This window comes from Diorhabda sublineata, chromosome 3 (genome assembly GCF_026230105.1).
Source record: "Diorhabda sublineata isolate icDioSubl1.1 chromosome 3, icDioSubl1.1, whole genome shotgun sequence".
NCBI classification, from domain to species: domain Eukaryota; kingdom Metazoa; phylum Arthropoda; class Insecta; order Coleoptera; family Chrysomelidae; genus Diorhabda; species Diorhabda sublineata.
In genome coordinates this window covers 1902156-1923030 of record NC_079476.1, presented here as the reverse complement: position 1 = coordinate 1923030, position 20875 = coordinate 1902156, and the positions used below count along the sequence as shown (strand labels likewise).

The window sequence follows — 20875 nt, the reverse complement described above, 5'->3', positions numbered from 1 at the left end:
AACGGCTCCCATTCTAGCATCCCAAAAATCGGGAAAATAAGACCCTGTTCCTTTTCTGAGAAAAATATTTTTATGTGTTAGTTATATCGATAATTCTTGGGGGGTATGTCATGTCTTTTTGTCAACATATATCTAGCGGTTTGTCTCTTATTAATTAAATAATTAAGGTCTTCAATCTCGTTAAAGTTGTAGCATTTGCCTTTAGTGTCTCTTTGATTAAAACGTCTGTTATAATCGTTCATGTCCTGTAATGAGTTGAATCAACCTCCAACAATATCGGTGGTGATTTTCTAATTATTTTGAGATCGCGTATGATTTGCGTCCAGTGTCTGATTTGTCCTATTTGTCTTGCCATATGTCTGGATTATTGTTATTGTTTGTTTCTCCGGGTTGGATGGGGTAGATCAGTCGTTATATATTTCATATTTTGTCCAAGAGTCATCGTCTAGTGCCCGATGCATGGGAATATGAAGAAATTGCAGACTATGTCATCGATGAGTAACCAGCAACTTTAAACTCATAGAAAAGTCGAATATCGTTGAAGTGTTCAAGCTAAAGTGACAAATTAGCTCATTCAAGGATATCTTATTGCAGATCTGATTCATCTAAAATGTGATAGAGCATCAACGATTAATCAACTTTCAGAGTTAGTATATATGTTTATTAGATAGACAACAGTTTCTTCTACACCTTTAAATGTCGCACTGACAGCGATAAAATAGATATTATACATTAGAAAATTCTCAAAAGAAAAGAATTGATTTTATTTTGATTTTTGTCCGGTATAAAACTTTTTATAGTTCCATCATCTCTACAATTATGCATCTTATTTTTGAATACGCTAAAGTTAATCAATATTTATTATTTTATCTGATTATGGGACATATTAAGAGCAAATCTGAACATTCTGTACTGGACCAAATAGTTCATAAAGGTGTACGTACATCTTTTATGCAGTGAGTTTTCAAACTGGGACCTCTGCATACATCCCGTGCCGAGATTCAGCTTTAGCTATTTTGAAATTTCAATTAGAGTTGATTTACAAGGCTGGAAGTTTTTTTGTAAATTCCGAACTATAAGAAAACATCGTTGTCTGATGACTTATTTTGAATTCATTGATTTTAATTATTAGCGGCACTCGAAACAGTGGATATTAAAATATGTTTTCAAATTTGTTATCACTCTCCTTTATACCAATAAATTATCAAAAAAATTAGTTATCAAAATCTAAATGATTATGGTTTTATGGTGTGTCAATTGTCACTTAAGAAACGCAGACTTATCAGGTACTAGATTTTATAATATTGCCAAAATAAGTACTGAACACACTCTTTTCACTACGACTACACCAACACTTACAATCACACTGTCTGACGCTCGTTTCGATAACCAAGTTATCATCTTCAGAGACTGAAAGTAAAGTAAACAGTGTCAGTGTCAGTATTAATACGATGTTATTCAACTCATAATGTGGATAAGGATGCATTCATAAATGTTACTTTTTGTGATCAGATACACTCGTGTGAGATCCAAGATTGCTAGTCGCTTTTCAATGAAAAAGTTATTTTCAACATATTTTCACACACAAGTTCATGATAGTTTATGATTTTAATGAGTATTTTGCCATATACAGATAGTTTTAAGTCATCGTGGAACATCCTGTATAATTATAGATTAGTGATCCCAAATTTTCAATTCGAGCGAGCTTGTGATCAGCATTAGGCAAACGCGGCACCCACCTTGCAGATAGCATCTTCATAGTAATGTTTCATTTGAAATATTGCATACGGATTTTACCAATAATTGCTGGAATAGTTACAGTAAATGACTTTCTTAGAGTTTGTCATCATAGGTAGCAACTCTTAAGATTGTAGAATCACTTGAATAATAATTCCGTGGACAGAAGCATTGTCAGGAGAAAATGAAATAACGGTTTCCTTGTTTCCTCGACTGTTCCACGTAACAAATAATATTTTATTACCACTCATTTTTTTCCTCCAAATTTATCCAATAACAGAAATTGTTCTTCTTATATGAAAATTAGGAATAATTGAATAAATGAATATAAAATTTGAGTGGAATTTGAAAAAATGTCACTAGAACCGTGGCAGAAACAAATATGGTAATACAGGGTGATACTACTGTACTTTTTTTAAGGTAGAATTTTTTATAAATGTTACAAAAAGAAATAAAAATCTGCACTTCATTATTGATTTTTCATCAATCAACCTTGCATTTAGAGACATTTAGACGATTAAATTGATGTTTTAAATTAAAGTACTGTGTAAATTTGAATACGATTGTTCGCAGATCACTACTGGTTTAAGTAGAAACATATGCTAACAATTTTTTAGTTAGGTTTAACACAAAACCAATAAAAACTGCTGATATGTACTTGGTCATCTTAAACGACTGATCATAACACCTCGAATTGACTAATTTGATGTTTCCAGAGTAATTTTTCCTTGTTTTTCATTATAACTTTGGGGGAAGGTTATTATACATGAAGATTATTCAAATCTAAGACCGTTAATCAAGCAAATACTCACAGACTATTGAGAATATATCAAAGTTCTAGAATCTCTTGAAGCTACCAGCCATAAAATAGAATCAAATATAAACAGGTTTCCAATATTTCTGTTATCAATTTATTGTATTTATTTATTAGTATTATCCAAATATTATTAATCAAATTCTTTCCAAAATTTTTCATAATAATTGCAGTATATTTGTAACAAAAACTGAAATGAATTGATATATTTCAAACCTACTATAAACCATTTAAAATTTAAAACATCTCCAGGGTCTCACATCTAAAAATGTATGGCAACTAATATCATCTAAAGTGCAGAGTTTATGTACTGCAGGGATAGCAAGTAACATGTGCTAGTGTAAATAGAAAATTTCGTATTTCACGTACGAGCAGAATGTTTCACGATGTAGATAAAGCGCAATATGCTCAAAAATTATGTGAAATTTTTCCTTTTCATTTATTTATAAAAAATTACATCAACTTATTGAATGTTATATACCGTGTACAGATTTCATCGATGGTATTCAATTTCTTTTTATTAACGCGTAACTGTCAGAAATGGAAATGTTACATTGTAGACATTTGGAAGATGTCATTAACAAATTTACTCTTAGATTTGGGAACCTACTTTCAAAATCATGGAGCCAAAAGAGACGCTTTGGATAAAAAATGAAATATTCATATCCTTTTGTTCGCCAATGATATCGCCTTATGTGCAAAGTATCAAATAAAGCTGCAAAAAAAACCTTGAGATTCCAAAATCCTACTGTGAAAAATTCAAGCTCGAAGTGAATCCCAATAAATAGACGTTTTCCCTAGGAATTAAGTTGGAATTTATGGAACCGTTGGTGATATTCATACTGAACCCACGGTTTACACCAACACTTCTAACCTAACCTAACCGCTTCGAAGGTAAACTTCAGTCACTGGAGACGATAACTTGGTTATCGAAACGCGCGTCCGACATGTAAATATGCTAATATTCGTTATAAAGGAGCCACAATCAAATTTTTCGAATACCTATAAATATTCAAGAAACTTCTTCACATTTAATCGAACATTTTTAAAAAATCGATTGATCAAAAATTAATTCGGCGGGTAAACCATTTCTCAACTAAACAAAGACCCTGTATAACAGCGTTGTACTTATTATTCACAAAATCAACTTTGAAAATGTACATGTGAGAATTAACTAGACGGTTAGTTGTTTACAGAGTAAAAAACACTTTCCAGTAAATATACCTTCAAATTATTGCGAAATGCTGGAAAAGATGTTACATATTTGTTTTCAATTGGCAAATGATTGTGCATTTATTTTCCATTGTAAAGTATTGAGCCCTCAACTGAATTCTGAACGTGAAGTAGGTGAGTAAAGATCGTGCTACGTGTTCCTACATGGATAGGTGTGCAATGATCTTTCTAAAATTGGAAAAGCGAATTGGGCAAACGGATTTAAAGAGTCAATGAATTTTAATCTAAACTATTTTAATTAATATTTTGCTTGAAACGTTCGCATGCTAGTTATATCACTGCATTAAGTGAAAAAAATCGATCAAAAATCATCAAACAATCACATGTCTATAACGCAAAGTTCAAAAATGCGGCAGCAGCTAAATAGTTTTTTAGCTCTCTCAACCGCTCGATAGGGAGGAATTTAAACGTTCCACGAGCTTTGATTGGCTAAACCTTATTGTTAATTTGCGATTAATCTATGCGTTATAGCCATGTGATGTTTGGTGATTCTTAATCGATTTTTTCGTTTAATGCCGTGATATTACTTGCATGCGAACGTTTTGAAACACCCTGTATATACGAGCGATATTTAGACGTTGAAATGCTTAGAACAAACAGGAAAACCTTCTGAAAGATTCAACAATTTCTTCAAACAAAAACATCAGCTACATTATGATGAATAAACCTGATCTATCAAACTTGATGTTTGCCGTTTACAATTGAATAAAATTTTTGTTACCGTATGTCCTTCATTGAACCTTCTGTATACTATATCTTCCTACTTTTCGTTAGCAAATTCTATTTCATTTTATTTCCCTACAAAATCCTCAGTCCCAACAAACTAAAAATACAAAATAGTTCTTAGAAGTGAATATCTTAAAATTAGTTGAACTATAAAAAGGCTTCAATAAAATGAGATGGTTGCATCTTCATGTATCATTTTTCTGTTTCAGATCCTCCAAAAATTATAAGTATAGGAAGAGAACGTGTTAAAACAGCCACTCTCTTTTCTTCGGCAAGTTTCGAATGTTTAGGCGAAGGGAATCCTCCCCCGACTTACCAATGGATCCAAAAGAGACCAACTCCTTCGGAAAGTGTTATAGAAAGAGGCAGAGATGCCAAACTCTACATAAGTAATGTAACTTATGATTTCCAAGGTGAATATCGATGCAAAGTTACTAACATAATTAAAGGAGAAGAAAGAACAGAAATAAGTGAGCCTATCATTCTTCAAGTTCATGGTAAGGAAAAGCTCGACGATTTTCATTTGTTTACTCTCATGAAGCAAGATTATTTATTACAAAGAAAACTTATTTGTTCGCTTTATTTTTACCCCTGATGTTTAGAGCCTAACCCAGATTGTTAAGTAGGCTACAGAGAACGGGATTGCGAGAGTGTGGATGGTTGGCTTCTATCCTCTCGCCTGCTGTCACTTCACTTCGTTTCGTACCGGTTTCCTGGTGCATGATATCCAATGATCTATGGCGATTACAGAACGCGAGAAAAAGGTGGCTCGCGTCTTCCACTGTTTTTCATTTATATTGTCTAAAGGTGCTCATTGAAGGAACAGTATCCCTTCATATACGTAGATTATTTCTACTCAGATCCATACACAAACAGAATTTCCGAGAAAAAATTATATCATCCTATTCCAAACATTTAAATTTATTTGGAAATGGAACAAAATCTTCATTTTATTTTCAAATGTTGGTATATTTCATATATAGTGATATTTCAGTCATATGAATAGTCTTCAACACTTTTTTTTTTAATTTTTTTGCATAAGTGAATCTTCAAATTATACACCAACTTCGGAATTTATGTCAAATAGATCTCAACCTAAGAATTTTTACTTAAACTAAAGTGTCTAGCCTCCAATTAATATATGAGATAAAATAGAATAGACTGCACTCTTCTATTTATACCAGATCTCAATTTGGTCGAATTATAATCGGTCCTAACACCTTTGTCTGTGTCAGTTCATTTCGAGCCATTATCATTTTCACTCTTTAGGGTTTTTCATCCGAAACTAGCTGACCCGGCAGACTTTAAATTGCCTGAATCGATAAAAAAAAACTTTACTTTTGTATAAAATGATGTTTTTATTAAAAAAAATAGAAAAATTCTCGGTATGAATGAAGTTCTATTATTTTTCGATTAATCACACATGATTATTTTCTCATTTTCAAAACCTTGTTTTTCTGAAATACTGGCTATTTATAAGGTTTCAATTTAATTTTGATGGACACACACAGTCTGTTATCAATTTAAAGCTTTCTGATAAACTATTTTCTTTGTTTTGTTTTGTGATGCGTGAATAAACAAAAATGACGGTTTTTCGACGCGCTATGCGCGAAACAGGGAACCTGGCCTTGCGATTTATTTACGGTTATCGCAAAGACCAGACGTACCGAAAATTTTAGAATAGTGAATCCGTTGGAATCATCGGTATACAAGGGACCAAGACATCCTCTCCTTTGTATTTTCCCTTCACAATTGTTGCCTCAATGACGTTATTGATCACCGTTTTCACAGCAAGTCTCATTCTATGACACAGACGACGTTGATTGATGTTACGCAACAATATGACTTTTAAGTGCAAATTTTGAGATGGTAATACACTCAATTCCAGTGAATTTAAAAACTCCGTGGAATAGTTGACTAGGTCATCCTGGTTGTCGACTGATTTGAAGAACTGTTCCAGAAGAAAATTCTGAACATTCGCATTGAGATCTTCGACATCTTCGCTGAATAAGCTCCTCCTTTGAGTCTGTAATGTGATCAAAGTAAGGAGAGTTGTGCACGTAGCGATGATTATCACTCACAAAGATAGAAGAATGAACTCTATGTCTGAGGACATGGAAGATGAATCCACACTTTAATTGGTTGTCAAATGTCAAATATTATGGTTGCGTTCAGAAATTTAATTCATTACAAGACATCAAGGGAAAATAAAATTATTTTTATTATTTAATTCCGAGCATTTGCATATTTATTCTCCATTTAAACCTTCTTTGGACTTCCACAAATAATTCAAGACCAAAGCTAGCCAAATCGGTCTCGAGGTTTGGCTAGACTAACAAACAGCAATTCATTTTGATCTATATAGATAACAGACAAAAGGCAAGTTTTAATGAAGTAAAAGCTCTTGCAATAACTCAGAATAGAATAAATACAACTAGATCAAAAAACTAAACGATAATCTACCTAGACCAGCAACACCGAGTGAAGGATGAGATTATAGTTCAGAAAAATGGTACAAGAAAACTGCGTCTAATGAAGACAACAGTTCTACATGCGTGGTGAGAAGGATAGAAATCAGAATATCTGTTTTTGGTTCCAAAATGAATCAATCAACATCATAATGTTCAACGATTGCTAGAAATTGTAGAAAGTTGTAATTTTTTAGAGGAATATTTCGCGACCAAAATATAAAAGACGCAGGTCAAAGAAGTAATTCGGCTTATACCATATTATTGTATTCTCCATTCAATCGAGTTATTAGGACATAAATTAAAGTCTAATGTACAGGTGTTATCGAGTTTATAAAGACGGAAGTTAAAAATGTTACCGTTGAGGACTGGAGAAACTGTATTCAATACGTGAGAAAATTTGAGAACTTACATAGATTATGTACACAAATATAAATAATTCTTAACCTAGGAAAAACTTTTATTCATTTCTAAAATAGTGGCCATAGCGAAATTGATTGATGAATGAAGATAAAACAAATAAAAGAAAATAAAAGGAACTTTCCACTAAATATACCTTAAAATTATAGCGAAATGCGGAAAAAGATGATATGGATTTGATTTCAATCGCCAAGTGATTGTGCATTTTTTTGCATTGTAAAATATTGAGCACTTAACTAATTCTGAACGCGTAGTAGGTAGGTAAAGGTCTGCTCCGGTTTCGAAGTGAATATTGGAGAAGATTCAAAGATGAACAAGGAAGAGAAAATCAGAATATTTAATCTTTTAAAGAAATTCCTGCTGTTTAGTTCGAGTAAATATCTAGCAGCCTTCTTTTGTAGTACGCCCAAATTGAGTCGCACCACACGTACCCCAGAAGAAAAGGGCATATCGGAGATGCGACTCAATGAGGGCATAATAAACTGTTAAGGATTTGAATAAGTCCAGTTCTTTGGAAACTGATTTCTACGATCTTTGATAACGTGGGAAGAGTTCATCAGTTCCAGATGGATATTTATTTTTGAGGTCATTAATTCTACTACGAAGTTCTGCTGAAACTACGGGCATAAAATAATCATTGAAGTTATCAGGTGAAGTAAAGATTATGCTCGATGAAGAAACCTTAGATCATTCACAATGAATTGGCGGGTTTCCTACTATAATAAATATCTTCGGCAGCTTTTATTTTCTTATAATAGCGCGCGGCCTTGCACAATGATCTATTTTATATAGGTTTCGGTAATAAAGATTGTGAAAAATACTGTACATCCTCTTAAATTCAAATCTATTCTATCGGAGTTTATGCAATACTACTTCATTTTATCTCAACTTTATTATATTGTTCGTTTGTTATTATATCTTAGTGAAAACTAGGATGTTATATGGAAATTATAAATTCTATTAAGCTGGTAAATAAAAATTCCTTGAAGCAGATACAGCTGTATCCATTTCCGACATGTGGAACCAAGCAAAGAAAACAGTAAGTTAATTATGCTAAACTCCTTTACGTATGCCTGATTGTAATTCATGTAATTCAGGCCATAAGCCACAGACACCTGTGTTGACTTTATCCCACTCGGATGATGATAATTTATGCGAGCAATGGGTGCGGTTTTCTCCGACCCGTATGTACCTTTATTCTGAAAATTGGATATCGACGTGCAAATTAGTAAATTCAACATCGTTTGCGTCTGTGTTTCCCAGTAACGCGCCAATTCCTTTACATTAGGATGATATATCCTTATAATAATAATGATAAAAATTCTTGGCATAACGACAAATTCAATTAACAAATAAATAAGGCAACAAATAAGTGAAATACTGCAAAATCTACTAGTATATAATTGAATGAGAAAAATTTAAAGCGATCATCAAATTCATCAAATTAAAAATCATTGTACGACTAGTAAATATAATATGATGAAATATTTTCGTTGCTAGTACATTAGAAAGTGTAGATTTTTTATTAATTTTCTATTATAGGGGCTCCTCAAGTCTTAAGACAATCTGTAATGCCCGAGGTAGTTGTAGAAAGAGGTCAATCAGCTGATTTAAGTATGGTTGTATGCGCGGATCCGCGTCCTAGGCTTGTTGCTTGGGAATGGGGCTCTCTGAGGCTAGAAGCTGGTACCGAGATGGGTAAGTACAAATTGTAGTCAATTATTTTCCAATCAAATATTCATAATTGAATATAGTTTTTCAAAATATTCTGTATCAAGATCAATAAACTTTTGCAAGCGTTTGAACTAATCGTCGAAGCATTCTTCTCATTCCGATTGAGGTACTTCCAAAATAATTGATCTGAACCCATCAATCGCTTCTTCAGGTGAAGAAAAACGTTGAACTCGCAATTTTTTTATCTGCGGGAATAAAAATAAATCAGTGGGTGCCAAACAGAGACTGTAAGGCAAATGTGGTGAATGATTCGTTCTCTGCGATTGGTTGGTTACCCTGATTTTTTCAAACACTTCGGGTAAGTAGAAGCTGGTGTACTATTCAGAATTGCTCTAAATGCCTAGTCCGCAAACACTTTTTAATGAATTTGGCTTGTCTTATAAGACCTATATACTCGATTTCATATGCATAAATCCATATTGCGTCGCCTGTCATGATCTTATATCTTTTTTCTAACGATTATCAGTTCATGTTGTCTCCAACGAGAACAAGTCTTTTTGACTCCAAATTTCCATGCAAAATTTAATGTATACGAGTGGGACTAATGTCCAAGTATGCCTCAATCTCACGGTGTCACATAATGATCTTGCAATACCAATTCAAGAACAGCATCTGGTTTTTTGGTACAACAGCTGATTTTGGATGACCTAAACTAGCTAAACACGGTAGTTCCAGATATTACTGCATCACCAAATGTCCAAGCGATCGGCACACAGCTATTGGTTCAATCCTGTTTTTGTAAAGAGAAAGATAACATTTGACATAAATTATATATACGAATTAATGCCCAGAAAAATGAGAATCAGTTTTGGCAAATCTCAAAACTTCAGCAGCAACTCTTGTCTATTAATTTCAAATAATCTGGGAGATATTCTTGATTTCCTGTTATTCAGATTGTTTCTAATGTTGTTCTCCAATAAAGATTCCATTCTCTGGATTCGTAATCCTTATTAAATTCAATTTCCTTGCTTTAATTTCATTTTATATTGAAATTTCAATGTCAAGCTTCTAAAAACATGTTTATTTATAAGCACTCCAATCAAATCCTTTCAGAGTTCAAAGCTTATATCCAACATATATGAAATATTGACAACTTCGATTCGAAAAGTTTTCAAATTTAATGATTTTCTAATATCTCACTTCATACATATCGTGCTCGGAGGAGATGGCAAATTCTTAAATGCAACACATTTTAGTGATTTCTGATGCGGAAACATATGTGAGATATACGGCAAAAATTGAGCACCCTTCAGTCGTTAAAATGTTTACGTCTTTTGCTTGGGAGTTTTTTACGGCTTCTTCTTAAAGATACAAGTCGACAAATCATAGTCGTTACCATGGGAAACATGGGAAATAAGTTTATAGGTCAATTAAGTTCATTAAAACCATTATCAATACTATATATAATATGGAATTTTACTACAGAAAAAACAGAGAAACATGTTTTTATCCAAATCATCCATAATTACTGACGTTTTGAAAGAAATTGAACTAGACATAATCAGTTCTATGTAATCATATCAATACCTTGATAACTCCGTGTCTAATTATTTTCCAGAAGAAACAAATACAATCAATATATTTTGAGAATTATTTTAATTGAATTAATCGATACTAATCTGATGGTTAGTTTCTGGAAAACTGGGAATAAATGTCTTTGTCATTATCAGTAACGAGTTCAGGGATTCATCCTAGAGAGCTCTAAACAGGGAGAAGGTTAGCACACTTAGCAGCGTGTAGGGGCTCCCTTGTCCAAAACTTCTAAGTTATTATCTGAAGGTACCCCACTTCTGCACGACGAAAAATTGTTGTTTACGACCTGGTTCTCTCCTTCCGTCCATCTTTTCCGTCAATATGAGCTTGAGAGTTGAATATATCGGTCGTAGCAGGATGTGACCCAATTAAGATACTCCATTTCCATACATTTCTATTGCTTCTATTCTGTTCAAGTACCTCACTTTCAAGAACCATGTTTTCACACCATACAAAAGGATTGGCCAATTACAACATTTTATCACCCTCAATCTAAGACTCTCGGCGGATTAGGAACTTATTAAAAGCTGTTTCTGCATTTGCTATCCGAGTTTTAACTTCCTCTTCGCAATACCATTTAATATACATTCAAGAAATTAGTTTGGTTTTAAACGCGTTTTTTGTGAGTCCGTATTTGGTTCCAATTTCGTTTATAGAATTGACTAGCTCTTGATGGTCTTTTCATGCCAGCCGAAAAATGCGTGCTACGTATATATTAAACATCATGGGTAAGAGTATGCATCCCTAACGGAGTCCCCTAAGTATCTGAAGGTGCTAGTTCCCTACGCTGTTTGATCTGTATACAGCTCTTGTATGATCCTGGTGTCTTTACTATCAATATCAACATTATTAACGATGTCAAATAGTAAGTCATGCCGAATGGAGTCAAACGCTTTTTGGTAGTCTATAAAGCAAACGAAGACATCTTTCCTTTGATGATAACATTTTTAAATTAGTAACTGCATACAGAATAGGTTTATTAAAAAACTTCAATATAAGCTATCGAAATAATAGTTTAAAGTTTATTTATGAACTAGAAAATCTGGAAAGAATATTATGACATAATAGGATTTATTGGAATGAATCTTAAACATGACAATCATCTGACAATCATGAAAACATCTGAAATAAGAACCAATTGATTGGAATTAAAATTATTGAGACTGTAATACAGAATATCAAATTGACAGAAAAAACTTTAACAATCGATTATAATGGATAATAAATGATATTGCCAATAAAAATTAATTAATCAACATCAAATTTGTGGAAAGATTATTGACTCGTCACCCCTGATAGTCATGGTTATCTGGTAAATCTGATTTCAGTTTATTGAATTTTTTTTAACACATTTGGACAATATTGAGCTTGCTACAAGATTTAAAACTGTCCTCCGACAGTTCCCTAGGCCGACCCTGTCCTGCTACTATGGAATTTTGAAAATTCGACTAATCCGCGCGGTGCTTTTGGGGCGGAACCCTTTATATTTTGAAAAATGGCGGAGGTGCCTTTGTTGTTTCCTTCTAGAACTTTTTATTATAGCTGTGGGCACATTTACAGTATTTCTTTCAAATAAGTTCTAAGAAGGTGTATTTATTTATTTGTTCTGCTTCTTTTTTCTATAAATCCAGAGAATTCTTTTGGAATATGTATATAAGTACATAATGAAGCGCAGTTATTTAGTTTTGAATAATTAGTAGTAGTGAAAAAACGAATTAGTGGAAGTAATCGCAGAAATTATTTAAGTGATATTCATAAGTAAATTATTATGAGTTAAGTGTATTGTATAGTGTGTAAATAAATCAAGAAAGCTAGAGATAATGTTTATTAATTCGCCCCACGAATAAAAAGAATGTGAATAAGTACGAAAAACGTTGCAATATTTACAAACATTTTTGTATATTGTTGTTTTTCCATTAAATATTCCTCTAAATAATAGCTCAGCTCTATTATTGGGGTTTAAATATATTATTGCCTACAGCACTGAATCGGTAGTGAATAAACATTATGGTACAAGATAGAAATTGTTGTCTCAACATCCTAAGACGCCTCAAAAAATGGAATACCTTGTAACGTTACTACATCAGCTGGAGACTCTGCCTCAGGAAGGAAGATAAAGTATTATATATTAAAAAGCTGGCAACACCTTAAGAACTAAATTAATAAAAGCTATCTCCGGACACGATTCTCCAAGTTAATATTTATTTCTGAGAACAATAAGAAAGTCTCCAGGAAATAATAAATTTATTAAAAAAATAAAAAAATTCTCATTAACTACTTATTCAAGCAAAACGAATAAAAGCAGTTCTAAATTAGAAAAAGATTTCTCCTATACAGGGTGTTCCGGGAATTGATGCGGTGAGTAGATTATGTGAAAATAATCCTGGCTCCTGAGTTATGGACATTTAAATTTGCAAAATGAGAACTAATATTTGGATATATTTTCTAAATCATACATTCATTCATTATAAATTTTTATTGGAATGAAGAATTCTACAGTACTGTCTAAGGGCTAGGAGCGGCTCTAGTCCAATGGTTGAAGTTCGTAACTTTTACAGGGACAACCTGTAAAATCCAAAGACAGCGAAAATGGATTTTTCAATCGATTTTTTGATAAAGAGGTACTTTTTTTATTTCGATAAAAGTACGGCTTAGGAGAAACCGCTTACCATAAAGAGACATTCTGAAGAAAATTATCATAAATTGTAATTATTTATTGATAACACTTACAGGATGTGTTGAAACTTAATCGAACATTTGTAATTAAATTGTATACTGTCGAACATCGAGGAAAAAAATTGAAAATCAGTGAATTACCGACGCCTATGTTTTATCGTGTATAGCAGAGACCATAAAAATATCTGATTGTACACTAAATCTTACCAATAAATATGAGGACTGCTTCGAGATGCTGACAAACTGGGACGTAAAAGGATGTACCGGTATAATCTTATACTTTTTACTTACAACTGCTCGAAATTTCCCCTATAACTTCCACGAGTTACGTCCTAACGGACGATATCTTTTCTACTTATCTTTATTTGCCCACAACATCCGCCCTTTCTTAGGAAGGAGTTTTTGCAACAGGAAATTATGTACTGATAAATTCTAACAGAAACACAATTAACCATTTCCAATTTGAACGTGATCGAAAGGACTATTTTTTTTTTATAATAAAACTTATAAAATTCACATCGCCATGTAATCAGGTTCAGATACATAGAATGTAATGTTGTTATTGGCTTTTTGTTCGAAATAACGCTTCATTGCAGCTAGTGCACTCGCGATTAAATTATTTAACAATTTATAAAAAATAGAAACACTGAAATTGAATTTTATTTTTCAATTGAAATTCAAACTATCGGCGATGTATTAATAAATTTATAAATTCATTTGTTATTTCCTAAAACAATCAACAAAGCAAATTTAAAATAAAAAATGGAAGAATATCATATTCCATTTTATTAAGTCAATTCAAATCTCCCAGTCGCAATCATCTGGAGCCTCAAGATAGATGTTTTTTATAGAATTACTAGCTTATACACGCGGTATCGCCCGCATTGACGCCATTAAATAAGTCTCAGAAATCATGACAATAGAAATGAATCAATAAAATTGAAAGCAAGAGTTCTAACTTCTTATCTTGCTTGAAAATTACTTTGAATCATCTGTAATAGTTTCTAAAGGCTCTTCTGGTTAGGTTAGGTTAGGTTTGGTACGGTTGGTTAAGGTTAGGTTAGGTTAGGTTAGGTTATGTGAGGTTAGGTTAGGTTAGGTTGGGTTAGGTTAGGTTAGGTTATGTGAGGTTAGGTTAGGTTAGGTTGGGCTAGGTTAGGTTAGGTTAGTTGTAAAATTACACAATAAATTGCTGGCAGTACAACAAATCCAAAACCTGTTGTTTTTCTGAGTTACCAAGGTGTAGGCTGTATACGAAAAAAGTCCAGGGTATTAACGGCAAAAGAAGTAACCACATCTAATATATTCAGTTCGAACGATGTGAAAGATAATGGGCGCTTTAATTTGGTGTTTTGAAAGATGGAAAAAATTATGAAGAATGTATATTAGGACCCAGTGCACTTTATCGTGAACATGCAGCTCTACGTTCTAAAATATGAACAGCAGAAGAGTATTTGTTGTAGGCCGAAATCGTAGGTGCTATACCCAACATTTTGGATGCCATACCATCAGCGTTGTCCCAAAACTTATTGCAAAATACCTGAAATTTGGAAAATCCTAAAGAATATATCGAAAATAAGCTGAGCTATTCTTAGACAAGGATGTTGTTGGAAAGTAGCGCCGATTTGCGCACTCTGCAAAAACATAGATCATGAAGGATATGAAGAAGAATCGATACAAAGAAAAATGGAAGTATCAGGAACATTCTCTCACCCATCTCACTTGCAAAATATGACGTCTGCTACATTCCGTCAGGAAACGAACTGTCTGCTTTAACATCTTTAGTTCAAAGAATGAAATACTGAAGGGACTCCTGCAATGATTCAAATTGTACAATGAATGTTACTATCAACACCAACGTTTCCTAAATATACTAATTTTGTTGTAGTTTTTTCTCATAATTAACTTTAATTGTATTTTGAAAAAATGAATATTTCCATAAGAGTAAAATAGAAAAACTAATTTTAAATATCAGAATCAGTCTTCGCTGATTTTGCACATAGTTTACACAGAAAAACAAGTGTTGTACCTATACTATTTCACATATATTTAAAACTAAAACACTTTCCAGTCACAAAATTCTCCATCTAATCACTAACAGCTAACAGAAAAATTGGAGACTGTTCCATTATTCATCCTAATAACGAGAATTTCGTATAAAGTTGAGATGATAGAAAAAATATTTTGAATTTCAATATGAGCGAACGGGATATTAATGTTTCCTTATTTTTCAGGAAAATATAGAGTAGACGATGTTACACAAGAAGAACGGGAAGACTGTTATCTTGCAACGCTTCATATCAAAGACACCACATCAACAGACTCCAGAGCGTATTATTTGGCTGTAGAAAACGACAGAGGAACGGATCGACATGCTGTCCAATTATACGTGAACGGTTCGTATCTAATTTATTTTCGCGTTTAATATTGTTATTACTATGAACTACCTTGAGATAATAGAAGTTAACTTTTTGTAAAAAAACGGTCTACTAATAAATAAAAATTCCAAAAAACGAGGACGAACTACATTAGGAAATAAAATAAATGTTGATAAGATATATTCGATCTATCGATTAGCAATAGTTATAATTGCGGGGGCAATTGAAACCACCCTCATGCTAGCAACGGGAACCACACTAGCTTCATAATTTGTATCTAGCGGTAAAAATGTTCAAAATGCTTCAATTATAAGGACTCTGGAGAGCAGCGGACTATTCGTTTCGAAGAGGAGGGTGTGACAGCTTCTACAACTTGAAAAGCAATTTGAAATTATCTCATCAGATAGGTAGGGGTAGTAAGATGACTCTGCCAATTTCCTATAAGGGCTCGTTTGATATGCAGATGGGTCAAAGGCACAACTAGGAGCAGAAACAGCTTCTTGTAACAACTCGTAATATATCTGCTGCGACAACCAATAAAGTCTCGGGTCGGAATGGTAGTGGTAGATAACTATATATTTGTGTGGTTTCCTAAACATTCTGTGTTAGATAAATAGATGTGTGGATGGTTAGATGGTTGCGCTACAGCAAAAGTTCAATAAATAGAAAAGCTGCACGCAGCAGAACAGGTGATTGGACATCACCGACATACAACACTCGTCCAAGGTATAGTGGGACACTCCCATCCTATTCAAACGATATCTTCTGGTACTAATCACCAGCTTGATAACTGGCGGCTGGTACAGCGCAACACCTCAACATGAAGAGCATCACGTAAGATGAAGACTCCTCTTATCTAATTGCTCAACTGCGGTTCCCTTCGACATGTTCGAGCAGACAACCTGGAGAAGAAAGTAGAGAAGTAGAAGAGAAGTTTTAGAAAGTAGCACACCAAGTAGATTTCCTTACTATATCTGCATTTAATTTCAACCTGTTTTGAACTGAACCTTATTATCAAGCTAATCTCTTACTGGAAGTAAACCAACTTTTTTTAAACCAAGTAGAAATTGATCTGTCGATTCTCTGTTTATTTCTAAACAAATTTAAATTTAGTTTTCCGAGAAAGATGGATTAGAAGAAGAGACACAATAAAGTGACCAGCCTGATACTCCGATTTATCACCTTCAGATTATTCTCTCTTGGTATATCTAATAAACAGAACTTTATAATAGGGATAAACTGAAAATGAATTAACTAATAACACTTTGATACTGTCAAATTATCAGATCTAATTAAATAAGATATATTGTCAGTTCTTGTTAATTATTTTTTCATAAGAACTACCCTAAATCATGTTCAGAACCGTAGTTTTAATTATGCTCTCTTCTAAGTTGTATTTTTGATACAATAGATGATGAAAAATTCAAAATAAATACAGGATTCATTATTGAAGAAATATTATATGTCAAAAGGTTATTTCGGAGTAATTGTACACTTTGTATGTTGACAATCAACTTGTGCAGATGGCCTAAATCATTTTAAAAACTTTTTTCAATATTTTATTTTTGAAAGCTTAAGAGAAAGAGAAATATTAGCAAGTTCGTTATTTTATGAAGACGCAGTTGTTGGAAAGTTATTTCATTTAAGTTCCGTTCACGTATTTATAATATCCAGCTGCTGTCACAGTTTAACCAACGAAACTTAGTTTTGGTCACTAAATCGATTCGAAATGAATATTATAGTGGATTCAATCCGAAAGCACTAATGGCGATAAAGATAATTGAACGACCATCAATACGATTAACCGGATGGATACGTTGAATTCATCTAAATAGCTTACCAGTGAAAATTGTTGATTGAGCCACAAATTTCAATATGAAATGTTTCCAATCATCGAAAATCATTGATTGTGTTCAATATACTGTGTGCTTCAATTATACTAAACTAATTGCTTGTTACCCTGAGTTTAAATATTCTATGGAACTGATAATAATTTTATGACTCACCCTTAATGCAAAACGATTCTTTATTTTCATTGTTTACTGAGTAATAAAACCTAGTACGGATGACTAGGACATTTATAGACAATTTCGACAATTGACTCAATTTTTAATTAGACCATAGTAACGATGCACAGATACAAGATATAATTAACTTTTCAAAACTTTCTTATAGAAACTCCAACAAATGATGTCACTTCTCTAAATTTGTGATCAATTTTTTGTCCAGTAGGTACTCCCAACAAACAACTGTGAAAATTCATAATCAATAACTGACTTATTGATAATTTCATTTAAATTGAAGTAAACTCATATTTATATTTTAATTGGAATTTAAGCTCATTGAATCCTCTGAAGTTGATGAATTTCTTCACATCCATCTCACCTATAGCGGCTCTAGCTCTTGCTTTCGGCTCACAAAAACATATTATAATACTGAAGAGCCACAGAGAACATTCCATACTGTTATTCAGCTTTACTAAACAAATTTTAAGGAACTTTAAGGACTCATTTCGTAGAAACCTGCATCTGTATCCCACTTTTTTACAAATAGAAAATATGGCATGTCTGAAACATTATTACAAATGGTTTGAATTGAAATATTTGACTCTAATGATGAATTTTAATTTACACAAGTCTACGAGGATTATTTGTTTTTTCCTTCACCATTCCCGATAAATTGAAGGTCTTGGAGTTTGCAGGTGAACTCGGTGCTCATGAGCCAGTTCTTGCAAAAACTGCTCTAGGCGAGATTATGTTTGAAGAGCATTTGCCGTGGTAGAGTTAACCACGTTTATTGGGCCAGCTGATTTCAATGGCGAAGCTAGTTCGGGTTTGTAGTTTTGCCTAGTAGATCGTTGAGGTATAGAAGAAAGAAAGATCCCTAGGGAACCGCAAAGTTGACCTCAAATCTTGAAGTGTTTCCATCGATAGCGACCTGGATGGATCCGTCATTATTGTTTATAACCTTGACAATAGCTGCGATTAAAGCAATCGGACGGTAGTAATTGAGAATCGTCTTTTTTCATTTTTGAAGCTGAGTAAGCTTCCAAATTGTAGAGAAAAGACCTCTTTCATTTGATATAGAAAAGATTTTGCACAGAGAACTCGTTAGTTCTCTTCAATACGATTGGTGATATTCTATCAGGACTGGTGGCTTTGATGATGTTGAAGCCTTTGAGAAGATTGGCCACGTCTCAGTGTCGAAATTCTACTTCTGGCATCGATGAACCAGCTCCAGGCAAGCTGAGTCGTAGTTTTCCGTGCGAGTTGAATTTAAAATAAACATGCGACTCCACAAGTCCACCTTTTCTTTTGCGATCACTGCAATTGACTCATCTTCAGAAAATAGTGGAATTGTTGACTTGACTTGTTGCTTTCGTTAGAGACCTTGATCCGTTTGAACAATTGTTATATATGTCTGCTTGTAGGTATATCTCGTGACAAAAAAATTTATTCTATTTTATGTACTAGGACTTGAGTGTCTTTCACAAAAAACAGCATTTTTGTTGTTATCATCTACGTCTCCTTCTTGGAGGCTCTCATTCCAGTATTAGTTTTGACTATCTATGTTCTGGTATTTTTTAGACGTGACGAACCTCTCATTTGTTGCTGTATTTCTACAGTTTTTTGTCAATCCTTGTGACTTATAGGCACCTTATAGTCACTCGTTCTTTTTCTATTTCTTATTATTGTTGTCATTTATCATATTTCTGCTCTATATGAAATGATATTTCTTCAATTTTTCATTTCTTAGACCTTCTATTTATTGTTCTTTTAAATTTTCTTGATTCTAGGCCTCTTCTGTTTTAAAATTAGTTTTTTCAAATAATTTTTTAAAAGAAAGATAAAAATTGATCTTTCGACTTATCCCAATCTTTTTCAAAATATTATATTGACACTGACTATTTGTATATTTATATAAATCGATAGATCACATCAAGAATATCAAAATTAGGATAAAATAAAAATAGAAAAATAAACCAATAGATTTCACTTGAATTATTTAGATCTTTTTTATCATTTACAGCTTTTTCGTTTTATGTAATTGTGTTTTTCGTGTATTAGATTCCGTTCCAACAATTTTCGAATCTTTATAATTGAATTTAGATTCTCTCGATTTCCTTGATATTTTTTGATATTTTATGGTTCGCAGTTTTATTTTTTTCATCGTATTGATGACCTTTCAGTCTATTTTGTAAATAGTGAGATGTCTGCCCTATGCAGAGAGCGTCACAATTAGTACCAGACACTTGATAAGATCCTGAATTTAGATGATTAGCTATTCAAAAAGCAAAAACTGCTTTGAAAGAAATTAATTATTGGAAAAAAATGGGGCAAACATCTCAGTATTCAGAAAATAGACTAAAAGGTTATCAATACGATAAAAAAAGTAAAACTGTATTAAGAAACCATGAAAAAAACATTATTTTTATATAGGTGATGTATTGATTTATAAAAATAAACAAATTGTCAGTGTCAATATAATATTTTGAAAAAGACTGAAATAAGTCAAAACGTCAATTTTTACATTTCTTTTAAAAAATTATTAGAAAAACTAAGAAACCTAAACCCAATAACATTTAGAAGAATAAAATGATATTAGTATTCAGCTTTAAAAGACAATTGTTCGTTTATTTAGTCGGAGTGTGTTTCTACAACAGTTCTGGAGTCCATATCAGCTTTTTGTAATGGATTTTGATGCTAAAAAATAGAAAAAGGAAGCAAATTTATGGAACAAATTTGAAATTAAATAATTATAAAAAAACTAACAATATTTAGAAGCTGCATTAGGGAGAAAATATTCTAATATGTTCGTTAGAAATATTTTTGGAATGGTAGGATATCAAAAAAATACTCATATCAGTTTTAATTTCAGATTTCCGGTGTATATCGTTGACCTCTGTTTTGCATGAATATAGAATTATTGGTGTTCAACGTAATGAAAAATGTTTATTTGTCAAACAATATCGAATAACCCGAGTCAGTTTTCAATTTACTTGTTTGTTTCAGAGCCTCTGCAGATGAGCACGCTTGTAAGCGTAGCAGGAGTTTTGCTGGTGGCGTTTCTACTTTTTATTTGTGGTTGCGTATACGCAATTCGCGCCGAAAAATGCTGCTTCGCAAGTAAGTTACGACTTTTTTTGATATTTCCTT

At 32.8% G+C, this 20875-nt stretch overlaps 1 protein-coding gene across 1 annotated transcript in view; it reads left to right on the top strand.

Annotated features, from left to right (window-relative positions):
• Positions 1-20875, top strand: part of LOC130441239 (kin of IRRE-like protein 2) — a 649517-nt gene that overhangs the window by 557739 nt on the left and 70903 nt on the right. The window contains exons 7-10 of the mRNA XM_056774824.1: positions 4720-5007; positions 8941-9096; positions 15576-15737; positions 20732-20845. Coding sequence (XP_056630802.1) covers positions 4720-5007; positions 8941-9096; positions 15576-15737; positions 20732-20845 — 720 coding nt within the window. The remainder of the gene's footprint in view (positions 1-4719; positions 5008-8940; positions 9097-15575; positions 15738-20731; positions 20846-20875) is intronic.